A 19,227-nucleotide genomic window follows, 5' to 3' on the forward strand; every position below is an offset into this window, starting at 1 on the left:
ATATATATATACATACACACATATATATATATATATCTAAAACCCCACAGGGGTGGCTTTGGGAGTGCCAGTAGTTCTGGTAGCTCACCTAGTATGTGGCCGATATGACACTCAATGTGTAGTATGACAAGCTACACTGATCAGCCATAACTTTATGACCACAGAGAGGTGAAGTGAATAACATTGATGATCAAATTGCTGCAAAAGTTGATGCTGGTTCCGAAAGAAAGATGTCTGATCACACAGAGCAATGCAGTTTGTTGCGTTTGAGGCTGTGTAGCCACAGACAGGTCAGGGTGCCCAAGCCGACAATGGGCATGTGAGCATCAGAATTAGACCACAGAGCAATGGTAGAAGGTGGCCTGGTATGATGAATCACATTTTTTTTTACATTATGTGAATGGCTAGGTGCATATGTCGCCTACTTGGGGAAGAGATGGCACCAGGACACACTATGGGAAGGCAAGCCGGCAGAGGTAGTGTGATACTTTGGGCAAGGTTCTGCTGGGAAACCTTGGGTCCTGCCATGCATGTGGATGTTACTTGGATGACACATACCACCTACCTAAATTGTTGCTGACCAAGTACATGCCTTCATGGAAACAGTATTCCCTGAAGGCAGTGGTCTCTTTTAGCAGGATAATGCACCCCGTCATACTGCAAAACTGGCTCGAGAATGGTTCGAGGAACACAACAATGAGTTTAAGGCCTCCAAATTTCACAGTTCTCAATCCAATTAAGCATCTGTGGGATGTGCTGGAAAAGCAAGTCTGATCCATGGTGTGGGATGTGCTGGAAAAGCAAGTCTGATCCATGAAAGCCCCCACCTTACAACTTACAAATCTGCTACTAAGGCCTTGGTGCCAGATACCACAGCATACCTTAAGAGGTCTAGTAGAGTCCATACCTCAACAGGTTAGGGCTGTTTTGGGGCCAAAAGGGGGGCCTGCTCAGTATTAGACAGGTGGTCATAATGCTATGGCTAATCTGTGTATAAAGACAATGCCTACAGCATGAAGAGGATCAGTACTGAATCAATTTAATAGATTATTCCTTTCCAAGCGTCTTCAGTACAAGATGACAATGGTTCTAATAAAATAAAATGGCTTCCGAGTGTATCAATTGTATTGAGATTACACGTCATCATGGAGAGGTTCACCTGAAATTTTTACCAGGTTGCAGTCCGCTGCTATAGCACTCACATTTTGTGCCAGCTAGGCTGGATGAACCATAGGGACTCTATCCTGTGAGGAGACTGTAGTCAGGAACTCGAGATTAATTCTAAAATATTTGATAAAGCTTGAAGCATTTCAGAGCAATCATTGCTCTCTCTTCAGGAGTAGCACAATGACAGACCAGCATACAGCTAAATGCCGTCAGAAGTGTTAATTTTGACATCAAATTTCATTTTCGACTTAGTCTTTTGATGAAAATCAATTTTTATTTTTAGTCATAAGATTAATTTTAATTTTAGTCTAGTTTTAGTCAACGAAATTCAAGTCGATTTTTAGGCAACTAAAATCTGATAGGTTTATTGGTTGTTCACATCTCCCTACTACAGGAAGTGCTCAGGAACCAAAAGCCAAATGCACTAGTGTGGGAACGAATTTTAATTTCGTTCCCAGAATTTGTTTAGTTTTCGTTGAAAAAGTCAATGAAAATTCGACGCATTTTCGGCATCGTTTTCATCTCGTTAACGGCTCTAGTATTTTGTTTTCGTCAGAGAAAAATATCCAAGCGACGAAAACAAAAACAAATTTTTAGTTAACGAAAACACTGGCCGATAGAAGGGGATATAATGAAAAGTATCACAATTCCACTCTTAAGACGCAAAATATTCCGACCATAGTCATTCCAAAATTATCGAAAGCAATAAAGCAGTGTGTTACTAGCGCTGAAAGCAAGAACGATACTGCTAGTGCTGAAGGCAATGAAGTACGAAAAATAAGTGTTATGCCAATTGTTAAATCCAATATGGAGTCACTTGAAAAGTGCAGTAATAATGCATGTGTAATGTAAGTTAAACAAAGTGCAACATAGTAATACATAATGTGTAAAAGCAATAGTGCTTTAAAAGTGTGTAAGAATATAATGCATGTGTAAAACTTCACTTACACATCCTTACGTACTTTTACAAAGTTATAACTCATTTATGTGTTCCTCTTTGTTTACTATACATTATACAGCACTATAACTGCACTTTTGCAGGGACTCTATATTGGATTTTACTATCAGCAGAACACTATTAACTCATTTGTTTTCTTACTTTCAGCACTAGCACTAAATCTCTTGCATTCAAATCTATTAAAACACTTTTTTTTTCTTACTAATCACAGGTATTTATAAAACACTGACAATTTACACAGTGCTTTACATACTGTACATTCACATCAGTCCCTGTCCCCAAAGAACTTAAGTTTTATACCTAATATGAATATACACACATACTAGGGCCAATTTAGACAGGAACCAAGTATACATTTGAAATGTGGCAAGAAACCGGAGTACCTTGAGAAAACCCATATAAGCACAGGGAGATGATGCAAACTCAGTCTCCTGAGTTTTAAATTGTTTTTAGCTTTTCTTTTAATAGTTTATGAATGGAGTTGATCTGAATAGGTTTCATCCTGGAACTGAATTGTGATACTACTGATTATTTCCCCTTCTGATGAGCATCTACATCTACACACTTACCATGGGACAAAAACTGCAAAACTGGCACACAATGCTCTTTCAATGCACATCAAATTTTAGACCACCTGCATCTGTATAGAAAAACACAACTGCTCTCCTTTTTTTGTTTTAATACGGTTACATGGATTGTTTATTAGATAAAGGTGCTGCTAAATGTTTCTCCCCTCCCTATGGCGTGTTATTTTAGTGGGTTGTTGTTGGTCCAATTAAAGTAATTCCAACTAGACAGGAAAGGGTCTGATGGGCACCTGCACACATCACCCATCAACAAATTGCAGGTATGACAGTGATGAGAAATGTTAGAAAATCTTGTACAATCACTGATCCCCAAGATAAGCAGCTGTACTAGGTTTGTGCATAGGCATCCCTCTTCCTTTGCCTAAAGGACAAACAGGAATGCTCAGGTAACTTGAGCCATTCCACTGCACCTAGTACTTTACAAATCTCATAAGATATTCAAGCCCCCAAGAACTATCAGAAATGCCTATTAGATTACCCTGGGATAAAACATTGCGTAACAGTGGATTTGTTTTTAAACTGATCACCAGAAATGTATACTTTCTTGTTAATATGAAAACAGATCTCTGTTGCGTTTTTTTAATTGGAGCGTTGGCATAATGCAACACACACAGTGAACATAAGTACAAACCGTCCAGAAGGAAGGACAGTGTCAGCACAAATTCAGAGATGATTTGAGGATCTACAGAGAGTGATGCACAAATAAGCTACATTTTCGTTAATAGCTAGGGTACTTCAATTTAGGATTTAACTGAGCTTAGTGTCACTTTAATGGAGCCGGAAGGGGAGTCTATGATCTCAAGAGGCCAAGACAGCTTTTTGGACATAATACGAGAGATAAGGCAAATGTTTCAAATCATTTTAGAGACTCAATCCCCACTGAGAAGAATGGCTGTATCATGCTGTGGGTATGCTTCTCTGCAGCAGGCCCTGAAAGCCGAAAACATGCAGCAAAATACAGGGAAATCCTGGAAAAAAAATCTGATCAATCTGCGACACAACAAACCCAAGCATTAAGCCAAAACTACACAAAAATGGCTTAAAGTGTGTTTTCACTGTTGCAGTCAAACTGGAATAAAACATACTTTATGTTTGTTACATGTTCCCTATTCATAACTTAGCTTTTTACTTGCTTAAAATCATACGTAGCTTCCCCCTATGTAATGTTAAGGAAGGATGTGGGGTGGAGCCAATGGTTACTGTAATAAACCTTGTCTGTACTGTGCTGGCAGATATCAATTGTAAACTAGATTTAAACACAGTCTCCTAAGGTTTAAAGTTCTAAAAGGCCTGTATGTTAATGAGGAAACTGTGCGTCTACTCTATGGGGACAGATTCCCTTTTGAACTTTCAAAGACCTCCTACAAAGAAATATCTAAAAAGGAAAGAAATACTTTTTAAAACAAACACTTTTAGGTATGCTGTGTAATTGGAAACACAAACAATGAGGTTTTCTAAAATATGACTGCAAAAACATACTTAAAACAACAACGTTAATGTCCAAGAGAATTTTAGGCCGTTTACTCATGATCCACACGCACCCTGACAACAATTTCAACAGTTTTGCAAACAGGAATAAAGAAAAATTGAAGTCAATTTCAGTTGATCAATTTAAAAAAAATATAGACAAAAACACAATCATCAAATGATGGCTTCCCCAATAGTAACTTATCATTAACACATTATATAATTTAAAAAAGTTATTAGGCTTCTCATGGAAGTAGAGCTGCTACAAGGGCCCGTGTCATGAGGCTTTGGGTTTGTCTGGATGGCATCAGTTTAATCTGCTTCTGAGATCATTCAGAATTCATTGACAGGTACATCAGACCTGCGTCAAGTGGTGCAGGTGCATTTGATCTGCAGCTGATCTGCTTTAAGTGGGTTTTGCATTCCCATAGACATGTATGGGAATTCAAAACCCATTTAAGGGAACAAACGCATGTTGACAAAATACTTAATACTGTTTGCCAGGCAGTGATTTAGTGAATAGATTTAGCTCCTAGAACAGAGTTTTGTGGCATAAATGAACCAGGGAAAGGCCACCTCCATCAGATTTGAACAGGTGCTGTGTTTTCTGAAAATTCCCTTTTTAAAAGGGGGATTTTCAATGCCAGAAGAGAAAAAGACATTATAACAGGAAGCAAAGTTCCTACATAAATTAACTTCACAGTTTAAGTGTCAAAAACACCCTCTACTTTAAACTAAATGGTTGGTTTGAGTAAAACTTTCCATTTAATAGCCTGCATTCAGTTAAAAACAAAAAGGGTTAACACTATTGCAGATTATACACAACTGTAGGCAATGTTCTACATTAAGTTATGTCCTTTCCTCACTAAGAGCCGTTCTAAATAAATGTACTATGCAAGCAATCATTTCACTGTTAGTAATGTGAAGAGGAAACCCTCATTTCCATAAACTGCTGCCAAGAAAATATAATATGTGCAAGTTCAGATGGATTTTTTTTTCCCCTTTACCAGCCAGCGCACACGAAGGAATACTAAACACAATAGAATTCCCCGTGAGGTACACAAGCGCTTGTAACAGCACACAGAAGGAAAATGCATGCAGAGCATGAAGCGGGTTTAAATGAACACAACGCAGCAACATTTCAACAGAAAAAAAAAAAAAAGTAAAACAATTGCTGTAATTTCCCCCCCCCAAAAGACATTATATATATAGTGTGTAAAATCTAGATAAGAACAGAATGCAATGATTTGCAAATGTCAAACTCATATTTTATTCACAATAGAAAAAAATATCAAATCTTTAAACTTAGAAAATGTACCATTTTAAGAACAAAATAAGGTAATTTTGAAATTGATGGCAGCAACAAGTCTCAAAAAAGTTGGGGCAGGGTCATGTTTATCACGGTGTAGCATCTCCTCTTTTAACAACACTGTAAATGTCTGGGAACTGAGGAAACTAGTTGCTGGAGTTTTGGGAGAGGAATGCCATCTCCATTCTTGCCTGATATAGAATTCTAACCGCTTAACAGTCCTGGGTCGTCGGTCATATTTTTTGTTTCAAGATGCGCCAAATATTTTCAATTGGTGAAAGGTCTGGGCTGCAGGCAGGCCGGTTAAGCACCCGGACTCTTCTACTAGGAAGCCATGCTGTTGTCAAAAAGAATGTCAAATTTCGATTCGTCTGACCACAGAACAGTTTTCCACTTTGCGGCAGACCATTTTAAATGAGCTTTGGCTCAGAGACGACGGCAACGTTTTTGGATCATGTTCAGATGTGGCTTTTTCTTTGCATGATAGACCTTTAACTTGTATTTCTGGATGGCACGGCGAATTGTGTTCACAGATAATGATTTTTGGAAGTGTTCCTGAGCCCATGCAGTTCCATCACGGAATCATGCTTGTTTTTAATGCAGTGCCATCTTGATATCATGATATATTTAAAGATTTTGCAATTATATGTTGAGAAACAAAATTCTGAAAGTGTTCAACAATTTTCAGACACAGCTTTTCATAGATTAGTGAACCTCTGCCCATCTTTACTTCTGAGAAACTCTGACTCTCCAAGTTGCTGTTTTTATACCCAATCATGTTACCGACGTGTAGCCAATTAACCTAATTAGCTGCAAAATGTTCTTCCATGTTCGTACCACTTACTTTGCCAGCTTTTTCTTGCCCTGTGCCAACTTTTTTGACATGTGTTGCTGCCATAAATTTCAAAATTACCTTATTGTTTTCTTAAAATGGTACATTTTCAAAGTTTAAACATTTGATATATTTTCTATTGTGAATAAAATATTGGCTTATGAGATTTGCAAATCATTGCTTTCTGTTTTTATGTAGATTTTACAAAGTGTCCCAATTTTGGGGATTTGGGGTTGTATATAGATAAATACATATACATATATACACGCACACAAAATGTGTACTAAACAACAGAGTGACTAATAAAGTGCTTAATTTTCTGTTGAACAGGGAACAGCATGGCATCCCCCTCCAATGCCTAATGGCTCACCGAACAGTTCCCGCTTCTCATTGGTTCTCCTCCTCCTTACTAGATCCAACCTCTGCTTAAACTGCAATACTGACAGCTCTGCTGGCATATTCACAAACCAAAACCTATGCAATGCTTTATGAATAAACTTAATGTGGCAAATAGAACTGAATAAATGGCCTGGGAAACCTGGATCTCTGAGCCTTTAACATTTGTATTTCTGGCTGGGCAAGTATAAGTGTGTCTGGACTATTTTAGTCAGCCCGATTCATTGTTTACAGCAAAATTGTAGTTTTGGATAGAGCGGGCAAAGTTAGAACCTCTGTCAAACTTTTATTGTTGTCTGTATCTCCATTTTCACTTCCTCTGGTTTCAACCTCAAGTTTCAAGTATTACAGCTTCCTTTTTAATGTGATCATGCAACAATGTGACCCTCCCCTTTCTTTCTCTACAGTTCTCACAGTGATCCAGATCTTCATTAATTATTTTCTGTGTTTAAGTTACACTAAAGAAAATTAAACTAAAAGAAAAGAATGCCCCTGGGATGTGTTTATCAGAAAGCTGCTTGGGCAAATCATGCCATAGCAATAACAGAAAATGAAAACCCAGAGAGCCGACAAAAATTGGGATTGGTACCATCACATTAGAAATTCTTAGATACCTTGGCGTCACCATCAGGCAGGAACAAATAGGCCCCACTCTTATCTCTGTTACTTGTTGTACCATACCAATTAAATGCAACTTTCACATCATGAGTTTTTCCACTTTCCTTTATCTTCATTTTCTATAGAATAAAAGGAAAAATAACAGATAGCAAATCAATGAAGAGCAAAATGGAGCAAAGCAAAAAAATAAAAATGTGGCATATGGCGTTTGTTCCCCCCCCCCCAATTCATGGCACATATACATAGACATTTTTCTCTCTAAACACATTAGATGGATGAGTTCCGCATATTAGAGATATTTAAAATACAATGAGGTTGCTTTATTGATCACCTGTCATATGAAGCTTAGCTTCCAGGGCACATTACACTCTGCCTATATTTCTTTAACATGCAATGCTAGAAACAAAAACAAGGGAAACAGATAAAATTATGAAAATCTAAAAATGAACAATACCCCAATCGATACAGCAACACTATCCCTATGGCAGTATACAATGATGAGGGCATTTAAAATATTACTTTTCTAAAAGCTGCTTTATCATACTATGCACTTGCAAGTAATAAAAAAAAAAAAGGTGTTTTAACCCCTTCATGACTGAGGCCCTTTTTTCCATTTTTGCACCCATGTTATATTCCATATTTTAGGCCTGAAAATGACGTAAAACCCCCCAACATTATATATTTTCTGAATGCCAAGACCCGATAGAATAAAATGGTGGTAGTTGAAAATTTTTATGTTGCGCAATATTAGCGCAACTCCTTATTAAACCCCAAAATTTAGTGACAAATTTAATTAAATGCCCCAAAACACAACAAATTACCCATTTTTTAAATGAAATATAAAAGATGAGGTTACAACGAGTAAAACGATACCCAACATGCCCAGTTTACAGATTGCGTGCGACCGTGAAACGGCGAAAAACTGCAGTACCCCAAAAAGTCAATAAAAGACACTTTAAAAGCCCCCACAGGTCATCAATTTAGAGATACCCCAAAATACTGGCCCTAGAATTATTGCTCTCACTCCGGCGTGCGCGGCGATACCCAACATGTGTAGCGCGTTCGTCGTTTTCATGCGTAGGCGCACCCGACGCGTGTTTACGTGGCGACGCGCGTGCTCGCGGGGGCGGGGTACTTTTAAAATTTTTTTTTTATTATTATTAGATTTATTTTATTTCATTTTAATTTTAAAAACTGTTTTTTTTTTTTTTTTTACTTTACTTTGACTGCTATCACATGGGGGGGCTTGCAAGCCCCCCCATGTAATAGCAGATGGTGGTGACAGGTCCTCTTTAAGGTGATGCTGGGGGTCCAAAAGACCCTCAGAGTCACCTTTACACTGGAAATAAGCTATTGAAGTGCAGATCGCACTTCAATAGCTTATAGCTGGGCTGCAGGAGCCCAGAACTGACAGCCCAGGGACCGGAAGTGATGCAATCTGCATCGCTCCCGGTCCCATAGAACGGGGAGGGGATCGATGAACGGAAGTTCGTCGACCTCCTCCCCAGCTCCCCGCGGACACAAAGATCGCCGGTCCCGGGCCCGTAGGAGGGGCAACGGAGCCCGGGAAGCACGGCGGGGGTGTCCGGCGGGGGGGGGCGGCCCCTTCTTCGGGACGCAGAAGCGATCTGGCGACAGGTAAGTCGCCAGGATCGCTTCTGTTGTAAAGCCGACAGTCGGCTCTACAAGTTTAAACAGAGTCCCGGCGGCAAAAGTCGCCGGGAGTCTGTTTAAACAGCCCCGATGCTGGCGACGTACACTGTACGTCGTCAGTCACGAAGGGGTTAAGAGGACTATAGTATTACTCTCTGAACAAAACTATAAGCTTATGTTCCCACTTTTCAAAACTAAAACTGTACTATTCATTGCCGTATGAAGGTTTATTAACCAAGGAAAATGTGGTCAAATTCGTTTTAATGAAGAAAATTTAAATATATTCTTTGTTGAGACATGTTGCATTAGCCAACTGTAGAAATGTCACCAACACACCAATCCTTTTAGAATAGCAAAAGCTTAATTTATTGAAGTTCCTTGTCACATGAACAAGCGCTTTCGGGGCCACACAGGGTGCCTTCATCAGGCTTCAGCCTGATGTGTGGCCCCGAAAAGCGCTTGTTCATGTGACAAGGAACTTCAATGAATGAAGCTTTTGCAATTCTAAAAGGATTGGTGTGCTGGTGACATTTCTACAATTTTCTGATATTTGCGGTGCCATCCACAGTCTCAGACTTTCGGTAAGGAGTGCAACAAGGATAAGTACTTAATGTTGCATTAGCCATCCCATTCTAAATTAACCAGTTGTCAATGCATGAAAAAAAAAACTATTTGGGATATTTTGTTAAAGCACCATATAAGCAGTGTAGCTGGCCTATAACTAATGTATAAAGTCTACAGGTTGCCAAAATCTATCACTGTGAAATGCTCATTATTGATTGCATAGATTTATTTGTTCAAACTTGTACAAACAATAGTAAAACCTACTCCTAGGCAAAATCCCTTTAGGGTGCGTTGGGCTGGTGCTTTCTCTACAGTCTAATTCTGAGATTTATATATATTTTTATGTTGTGTACGTTTTTACATATAGTCTTAATTTAAATAGAAAATTAACAGGTCATTACCTCAAGAAGACCGGACGTCTCTGAAAAGCCAAGCTTTAGGTAGGAATTCTCTAAAGTTAAGTCCCGGATTATGTCATCCAATTCACTGATATGGAAGACTCCATCAGATGTGATTTTATTTCTTCCTCTAGTAAAAATGGTATAATCTGCCTTCACAGTTTCTGGACTTTCGGCTTCCACTAGTTGATATACAGCCAGACCAAGAGGGGGTAAATATGCCAAAAATGAGACCTTGGAGAGCCAAAAATAAAAATAAGAGTACGAATCACTTAAAGAGAATCATTATTCAATTAAGAACTATAGTCAGCAGTTGACAATCTTTTTTTTTTAGTACAAATTTGATAAGTTCCATTTGACATTAACCACAAAAAACAAAACAAAGATGTCCAGTATCTGTAATAGGACGGTGACTTTTGTTGCTGCTAGTGGACACATATGAAGACTAACCTGTAGTCACCCTGTGGCTATTATGTACAGGAACCTCTATGAGGACAGCACAGCCACCAGAATACCTCCCCCCTCCCCCCCCCAATGTAGTATATTGCAGACCATGCAATGGTGTACTGACTGGGCAGGTCATTCCCAGAGCTGTCCTAAATCCCTTTCATGGACTAGTCCCTGCAAACTCAATCTGCTCCCATGCAGCTTGCCAGGAAAAAATTTGTGAACAGGAATTTTGGGAAATTATTGTATTGTTTGCCTTTTAAGTATAATCACATTTGACATGATTGCTGTTTTATACTGTCATTATTGTATTACATGCACAGATTTCCTTCCTCATACACTTTCACAGAAGTAACAATAAGGTGCAACCACTAGGCAGCACTACTAAGCAGGAAGTACAGCACAGAAGGCATTTGTAATGATCAAGTGATGCCTTTTATGGGTATAAAATATTAAAACCTATACACAGAAATGAGCTTTATAACATGTAAACATTCACTGTTTAGTGGTGTTAATGTATTTTGGAGCAAAAGTATAATTCCAATTCAAAGTGCTCCTTAGCACTATGATTTTACTTCACCCGAAACAGAAAAGTCAGTTTTAATAAGCACAGAAAAGGCATCCAATTCTCACCGATGTATTGATTGCACACTATAACCTGAAAAAAAATCGATTAGCATACACAGACTAAAGTTTTGATATACATGGTTCCCACAATTTAAAAATTATTGAACACCTGAAAAGTTATATAGAATGCAACAGAGCTGGAACTAGCATGAGCAATAAAGGCTCTTTATTAAACAGTCCTTATCTACATAGCCCCCTCCAGTGTTCATTGGAGAACAGCAAGTGCTGATGCTGCAATTGAGAAGCATATTAGGACTGTATACTCAGCTCACCAAACAGAGCTTCTGTCTGCAGGTCTACACACCAGCTACAAACTAGAGAGAAAGTATAAAGTACACTTGATTATTAGTAGCTCCTAACATCCTTTGCATGCTGTGACCAAGTGGATTATACAGTAGGTCTCAAACATCCTGCCTTGTGTTTTAACACACATCATCATGTACTTTACTCTCGAACATCTGCTTTCCACACCTCTGCTCAATACAATGTAATAATAGTACATGTATTTGCCTACTGTGTAATGTTTGTCAGCTCTTCGAACGTCAGACTGCAATTGTGAACACTAACTCATACCTGATACGTGTCCTGAGAAACCACAGTAGCTCCATCCCAAACTGCAGTGATCTGAGCTTTCACATATTTTCCTGCTGCATCCATCACCTTGATTTTTGGAGAATTAACGTACACAGAAACAACAGACAAACGCTCTTGTTCGAAAGGATTAAAGACTGCATGGGGCCTGTAACAGACATAATTTACACTTGTAACACTTAATTATTCTTCTGTTAAAGTTTAGGTGTTTAGCTTTAAAAAAAGGACCAGCAATGTTCTGACTTGCTGATATAAATAAGCCTGTAATTCTGGAAGCAAAAACCAGAATTAGTAAGTAGTATCGGTAATCATTACTAAGAAAAGTTTCACTGTATTACTAAAAGGTATTGTTAAAGCAACCAAGTTACAAAAACATCTTACATGTACCAATGCTGCAGAATATATTAACGCCTTCCCAAACGATGACGGGATTATATCGTCGTAATCGTTCAGTTAATTACCGACCTGTGATGGGATAATCCCATCCTGAGGTACAATGAGCGAGGGTCCGTGGAGGGATCAGGGCTCACTGAGTTACTGCTGTTGCTGGGGTCCAAGGCAGACAATTAACAGCAGATTAGGTGGTCACAGCACTATGATCACAGCAATAGCTGATCGCTGTGATCACAGAGCCGTGACAGCCACTAAGATGGATTGCAGCTCACTGTGTTGTGTAGCGGTGAGCCGGCTCACAGTTTGTAACTGTATAGTGTTACAAACTGTAGGATACTGCATTCTCCTCAGAGATACAAAGTAACAAAGCCCCTGTAAATAAAAAATAAAAAAATAAAATGTAAAAATAAAAAAGGGAAAAAAAAGGTTCAAAAGAAGTTAAACTTTAAAAACAATAAGTTCAATAATAAACATAAGACAATATAGTGACGAGGAGGCTATTAAAGATGGGAGACAAGCATACCACATTCTAAAATTGTTCCAAACTAAAATTGTATTTCATTTTATGACCTATAACTCCCCCCAAAAAATGAAATCCCAGACATATGATATACCTTCTAAATCAGAATAAAAGATTTTTTATTATGAATTTCTTTCTGAAAGCTAGAATAATCATGGACACATTATTATTGCAAAAAAAAAAAAAAAAAAAGTATCAAATTAAAATCCATTTTGTCCTTTAAAAAAACGGTATATAAATTATGGTTAAACGCATGGCAAAAATGGCAAAACTGCTCTGGTCCCCCAGAACGAAAAAAAATTCTGAAACTTTGTCACTATGGGGTTAAGGATATTATGTACACTGAGGGAACAAGTCATTGAGGGTGAGTTTTATCTGTTGAAATCTCACAACAAAAAAACTAAAGTAAGCAAAAAAAGGGAACAAACTATTTTTGAGCACAACACTAGTACAAAACATGTGGCCCAACTTTCCAGAGTTGAGGTTTCCCTAAAGCCTATTTTTGAGAGCCTGCCTCGTTTGTGTTTCACACCACGATTACTACAGATTATCTCTCTACCTGGACTTAAGCCGTTGGTGCTATGTTAATTAACTATGTGGCCCAACTGTATAAAGCAATGCAGACAGCATGGAAGAGAAGCCCTTTAAATGCTGGATGCCGACTCTGAAATCTCACTGAAGCCTGCTTCTGATGGTTTGGGGTGCAATGAACCATCATCTGAATGACATACAGTATGTCAACACTTTTGCAATTAGTTGTAGCAAGTTTTTCATTCATCCAGTGAACTGTGATCCACAGGAGTAGCTCTATAAAACACCAAACATGAACTGAGCTTGGAGCAGTAATCTGCTCCCATCACCAAAAATAACTTGGAGATATTAGGGAAGTACCAATTTCCAGTAAGGATCCAATACCAATCAAATCCACAACTGTGCAAAAAATGTGTAAACATATTTATCATGAAATAGAACTTATGTGGAATGCTCTTTTTTTCCTGATATCTGAAATTACTTCAGGAATATGGGTATGGACAATAAAATGGTAGAGTGTCGTGTAAATGCTATGCACATACTAAAGTGAAGAGCAACAAAAGGTATTTACAGTGCAACCAAAATGGAATTGCATAAGACTTAAACTGTATGATCTTCTCCAAACTGCCACTATTTGCATACTTGACAGCTGACATGGGCTCCCTTACTTCTACGTCTTTGCCACAGATCTATATGAGGCAAAGACACTGATTGGCTACCTTTGTCGAGCAGCCAATCTGAGCTTTTACTTCACAAAAAGCCACAGCAATGAGGTGAAGTGAGGGCAATGACTGATGAAACCCAGAGGTTCTTTTTAAAAAAAGGAGCAGCTTGGAAAATTCATATTTAAAACATACTAATCTAAGGGACAAACATAAAGGTGAACTTAACACGATCTCCACAATATATAAGATTGGTAGGGACATAATATATAAAATAGGTAGCGATGTCGATACCGAGCAATTGAGCGAGTACTCTTACTCGCCCAAAAGCTCTGATACTTATCCAGATACCAGAACTTCAGTCATGGGGAGATTTCCTCTGACTGGCAGAGCCGCGAGGGAACATGGAGCTGGCTTCCCGGCCAATCAGGAAGCCGGGCCACGGGTAACAACCCACCTCCCAGCTTCCTGATTGGCTGGGAAGCCGGCTCAATGCTGATTGACTGGGAAGCCGGCTTCCAAGTCAATCAGCATTGAGCTGACCAAAAAACATGGAGCCGGCTTCCTGGCCAATCAGGAAGCCTGGCAGCAAAATATAAATATCGGTACTCGTACTCGATACTGAAAAACTGGTATCGGTGCATCCCTAATAGGAATTATTTTAGGCAATATATGACTAGGTAACAATGACTAGAAAATGTGACTGGAATCGTAACAGCTATGTAACAAACTGACATTTCTTATACTATGCATGCTATGTAGGTATTAAAGCAGAACTCAAGGCACATGGTAAATAGAGCTGCAAACCTCTGTTCTCTCAAATGTATGGCCAGGGAAGAATTTCTAACCATTTATTTCTGTAAAACAATACTTTTCTTCTTCTGCCCTGTGACATTATCATGCATAGGCAAAGTAGAGCAGGCAGAGGTAGTATGAAGGCATGGGATCCACTACATCAGCCCTGCCCAACTGCAAGGGGGGTTCGTGAGACCAGTTGCTCAGTGCAGAGCCGCTGTGATGACTAATCACCTGAACAAAAAGCTAAGATGCTGTGACCCTGCTGAGGCAACTTTCAAAAAGACAAGCGAATGAGACAAAGGAGACCAAGCTTATTGCTGTACTTATGCATAATTTTCTATCTGCCCCGAGTTCAGCTTTAAATACGTAATAAAATGTATTAATTCAGAATTAAGAGACTACTTATTTTTCAACCCAATTAATAGTTTCAAACACACTCACCTTGGATGACCCGTGACTTTAATAACGGTCTTTTGGGGTAATGCATCCTGGGCTTTCTGCACTTCATCCTAGAATACAAAAAAAATGCATGAACTCCAAGTGTAACTCTGAAAGCCTATTTAATAATAATTGCAGTCCCCTGTTATATTGCATAACACTGTTAAGTGTTTGTACTGGAAATGATTGTTATCTAGAGAGTAGCCGTTTCATTATTGCAGAAAAAAAAATTAATGAACGGCCATAAAGTAGAGAGAGAGAACAGAAAAGTACAATTTAATTTTACAATGTGCCCCAAGACTTATCAGAAAAACAAAAGTGCAGTAACATATTTTACTTGTGCTGTATGTAAACATTTCTGAAATCCAACCCTACAGTACCAACAGATCGTGTTTTCTCAATGCTCTCCAATCAGAAGACCTGTAGAAAATACTAATCCAGTGATGTGGATTATATTACTCAAGCAAGATGAAGGGAATACTGCATGCACAGATTTTACAGCTTAAGGCCTGACTCCAGCAAAATAATTTTTAGTAGTCAAATTTTGTGAAGAGTTGGGAAGCGTTAACATTTCGGTCAGGGTTTAATTTCTGTAGCCATTGGGGAGATTTACCCTCACTTCCTGTCCCTGGGACATCCATGCAGCAAATGGTGAGTGTGGTTGTCAATGGGAAAGGAAGGCACGGACAGCGTTATTAAAACATTTTCAGATGTCCTAACCACTTCTCTCTCTACTAAAATCTTTTTCCTGGCTTTGCCTATGTCTCCAATTGGCGATATTTCCCATGACTTCATGTCCTAAGAAGAAGTTAAAAGAGAACTATGGCCAAACCTTTTTTGGCATTAGTTCTCTTTTGGGGCACAGGAGGATACTAATGTCCTCCTGTGACCCAAAACTCAGCATATAGCACGCTATTGCCCCTGATATGGTGGCAGTGCAGAGCTGCACTGCAGCTGGGAAAGATCCCGCCAATATTGTCAGGATCCACCTTGCTGCATGATTGACAGCTGGTTCTGCCTCTGTAGAGTCATAGCCAGCTGTGCTCGCCCCTTTCCCTTTCTGGCCCTCCAGTAATCGGTTTGTGATCGCTCAGTTCTTGATCTATAGAGCCGACGTGAGACAGCTGCAGTATCACACGATTGCTCTAACTATGGGTATGAGTGTATTTCTCTCTCTCTCTCTATAGTTGTCCTTTAAAAGGAGAACTATGGGTTTAAGGCTTTTCCCCATAGTTCTCCTTAGGGTAACGGGAGGATACAAACTAGCGTCCTCCCGTCACCCTAGGCTCAGGCTGTAGCTCGTGGTATACTGAGACGCCGCAGTATACCGCGAGCTGCTCCTCAGCTGCTCAGGCTGTAGCTCGTGGTATACTGACAGCTGGCTCTGCCTATCTAGGAGGCAGAGCCAGCTGTACCCGCCCCCTCCCCCGTCTGTTCCGCCAGTCAGCGCTGGCGGAGCGGGGAGAATCCAGCCCCTCCCCTGCCACGGCAGAGAGCCATGACAGGATCGAGAGGTGAGCGAACGCCGTTATGTGTTCCCTCACTTCCCGATCTACTGAGCCGACCTGTGACAGTCTCAGTGTCACAGGTCGGCTAAAACTATGAGGTGAGTGAAAGGGCACTCACCTCATAGTTCTCCTTTAAGGGAAATCTCAGTAACAGGGGCACATATTGCACTGAAAACCCGAGAGGCTCTAACCTGTAGCCGCTATATCCAAAACTAAATAAAAAGGTTTGGCTCGAGTTGAACTTCCAAGTTTACATTGGTCTGGGTCAGTTGGCAACATTAGGTGTCCAGGAAATGAGGAACTCTACCAAAACCTTTTTCTTCTTTACTTTTTAGATACAGAGGGAATCTTGTACCTCTTGCTGTGTCTCGCATTAGGGAGGATTCCTCTCACTTCCTGCCCTGGTGTCTCAAATTATCCTGACAAGAAACAAGAGAAATCTTCCAAATTGGACAGGGACAATAAAATCCTGACAGGGGCCCCGATTCTTACCATCTCTACTGTAAACAAGTTTAGAATGGTCTGTGTCAGTTTGAGAGATTCATGTGCAGGAAATGAGGAAAGTTTCCAGACAAATACAGGCAGCAATAGAAACCTGTCAAAAAAGTGTTTTATCACAAAAAAATAAAAACACAAGCTGCTGAGCACTTGAGCTCCCATTTACCGTTTTTAGACTTTCAACACAGAGCTTATGAAAAGCTGCCAATGGGGATCCAGAATACCTTTCATGGGACATGACAGTGTAAGAAAAAAGCTCAAAAGAAGATAAATGGAGAAAAAACATGTGTTGTATTTATAAAAATGACTGTCATAATTGTAAAACCTAAAACCACAGGCATACGCGGAGAAAGAGAAGGGTTAATACACCTTTCACCAACTATGCCATCAATTGCCAATGTCTTCATGATATATATTTACTGAAACATCTTTAGAATCCGACACACTTCTAGAAGTAACAAATGCCTGGTCCCCCTGTGAGCTCTGCGTTTCCTTTCTCCAGACCCTACATCAATTCTGTGGCCTTTATTGATTTACAGGCAGGAGAATGGAACCACCGTAAGCAGAGGGGGACCAGGAATCCAGGAGTCATAAATGTGTCAGAGGCTGAAGATATTCTCAGCCAGTATAGCTTGTTTAGACAGTGAAATTCGAGCATGAGTGGCAGGAGGCGTAAGCACTACCCTCTTAGCAAGCACGTGTTTGATTTTAGGTTTGACATTAAGTCACTAAGTTGTTCCCAGGACCCTGGCCATGAAAATCTACTACTGGCCTTGCCAAAACCCACCCCAAGCCCAGGTATATTGGTAAGGCCGATATAGGAAATTACTAATATTTCTTTATCTTCCATCTTTAACAACTAACCCACCATATTGAAGAATGGAGTAGAGGGGTTGTAGCTGTACATGTCTTTATTCTTCAGAATAAGAAGATGTGCTGAATCTACTATCACTTTTTTCAGGTTCATCAGTGAGTGGAATAGCCTGTATATTTAAAAAATAAACAAAAAATAAAAACAAAGAAACTAAAAAGCAACAAAACGACATAAAAACACTAAATTAGGCTGAAGGGTGTTACCAATGCACCCAATGCCCCACCTTTCCATCAGTCGCTGCAGACAAAGAACTAAATTTAAGGTAGTTCACATTATTAGTTAACATCGATTGACCTGTCTGAGGTAAGCATAGTGTTTACTTGTTTAATGCTATCTTCCTCCATTAAATAATGGTCACATGCACTGAACTAAGTAAGGTAGTCTGGTTGGTTAATGGATAAGCTCCCCCATCTACACTTTGCCAGCTGCCAGACTTGGCCTCAACACTACAAAAGAGCTGAGCCGTAGGAAAGCACCATCAAGAAAGCAGACACTGCTCTGGTCCGAGGCAGTAGTGACAGATATTTTCCCAAACCAAAAGGTATGTTTTTTTTTAGTGCTGGAGAGGGGGGGGGGGGGGCACTCTCAATATTTTAAACTTAAAGCCCAACTCCAGCATTGTATACCAGCAATGGATAAGAGTGATGAGTCTTCAGGAAACCACACTGGAGATCAGCTGAGTATTCTTTTAAAAGTGTAGGAAACATGAAGTTTGGCTTTATAGTGCAATTAAGTTTTTGGCGCCTCCCATTGTATACTTACAAGTTAGTAATAAAGTATTTATCATTTCTCTTTTTGTTATACATCATGGAGCGTGGTCAGCATAATTTTAAAAGGGCCACAGTACCACAGAGGGGGGATGTTCTCAGTCTAAGCAGATTGTTTGGATTAAAAAGAATTGCATCAAAAAGTATGTCAACTCAAACTTTTTTTTTTGTTAGTTCTTTTTGGTCTGCTAAATATACTATTGAAAGAGTTTTGTTATATGTATTCAATAAATATAAAAACATATTTGTAAATCCTGTCAGAAATTTTGTGAACTGAAAAATTTCTGTGCTGCACTTTCATCAGTTACGTTGTTTCCAGTTCTCTGTGAAGACTACAGACTTTCAGGTTATGAGGAGAGAGGGAGGGTAATGTAGCTCTGCCCTAGGGTGACAACGCTGCTTCTCCATAGATAAAGTACAGGCAGTAATGGCTGTTACACAAGGACAAAAAGTGTGTTACTTTGAGGATTACCGGGTAAAAATATAAAGAAAACTAACACAGCCACCTACTACAGATTTTCTTTTATTAACTGGGTAGGCAAATCATATCCGTCATTGATTTTAGGTCTAGAATAAAACTATTCTCAAACACCAAGTGCAATCTTCAAGAATAGCTCCTGTAAT

General features: G+C 39.4%; 1 protein-coding gene across 2 annotated transcripts in view; it reads right to left on the bottom strand.

Moving 5' to 3' along the window:
* The window catches only part of MAN2A1 (mannosidase alpha class 2A member 1), a 126,109-nt gene that overhangs the window by 26,014 nt on the left and 80,868 nt on the right, over positions 1 to 19,227 (bottom strand). Inside the window, exons 11-16 of one of the 2 annotated variants that reach the window (XM_018559313.1) lie at positions 17,831 to 17,945; positions 14,960 to 15,027; positions 11,597 to 11,762; positions 9,953 to 10,183; positions 7,701 to 7,703; positions 7,331 to 7,444 (exon numbers count right to left, since the gene is read on the bottom strand). In XM_018559313.1, the coding sequence (XP_018414815.1) occupies positions 7,331 to 7,444; positions 7,701 to 7,703; positions 9,953 to 10,183; positions 11,597 to 11,762; positions 14,960 to 15,027; positions 17,831 to 17,945 (697 nt within the window). Of the gene's footprint in view, positions 1 to 7,330; positions 7,454 to 7,700; positions 7,704 to 9,952; positions 10,184 to 11,596; positions 11,763 to 14,959; positions 15,028 to 17,830; positions 17,946 to 19,227 lie in introns of both variants that reach the window. The other variant, XM_018559312.1, reaches the window with a different exon arrangement.

This window comes from Nanorana parkeri, unplaced genomic scaffold, assembly GCF_000935625.1.
Source record: "Nanorana parkeri isolate BGI_ZX_2015 unplaced genomic scaffold, ASM93562v1 scaffold388, whole genome shotgun sequence".
Lineage (NCBI taxonomy): Eukaryota > Metazoa > Chordata > Amphibia > Anura > Dicroglossidae > Nanorana > Nanorana parkeri.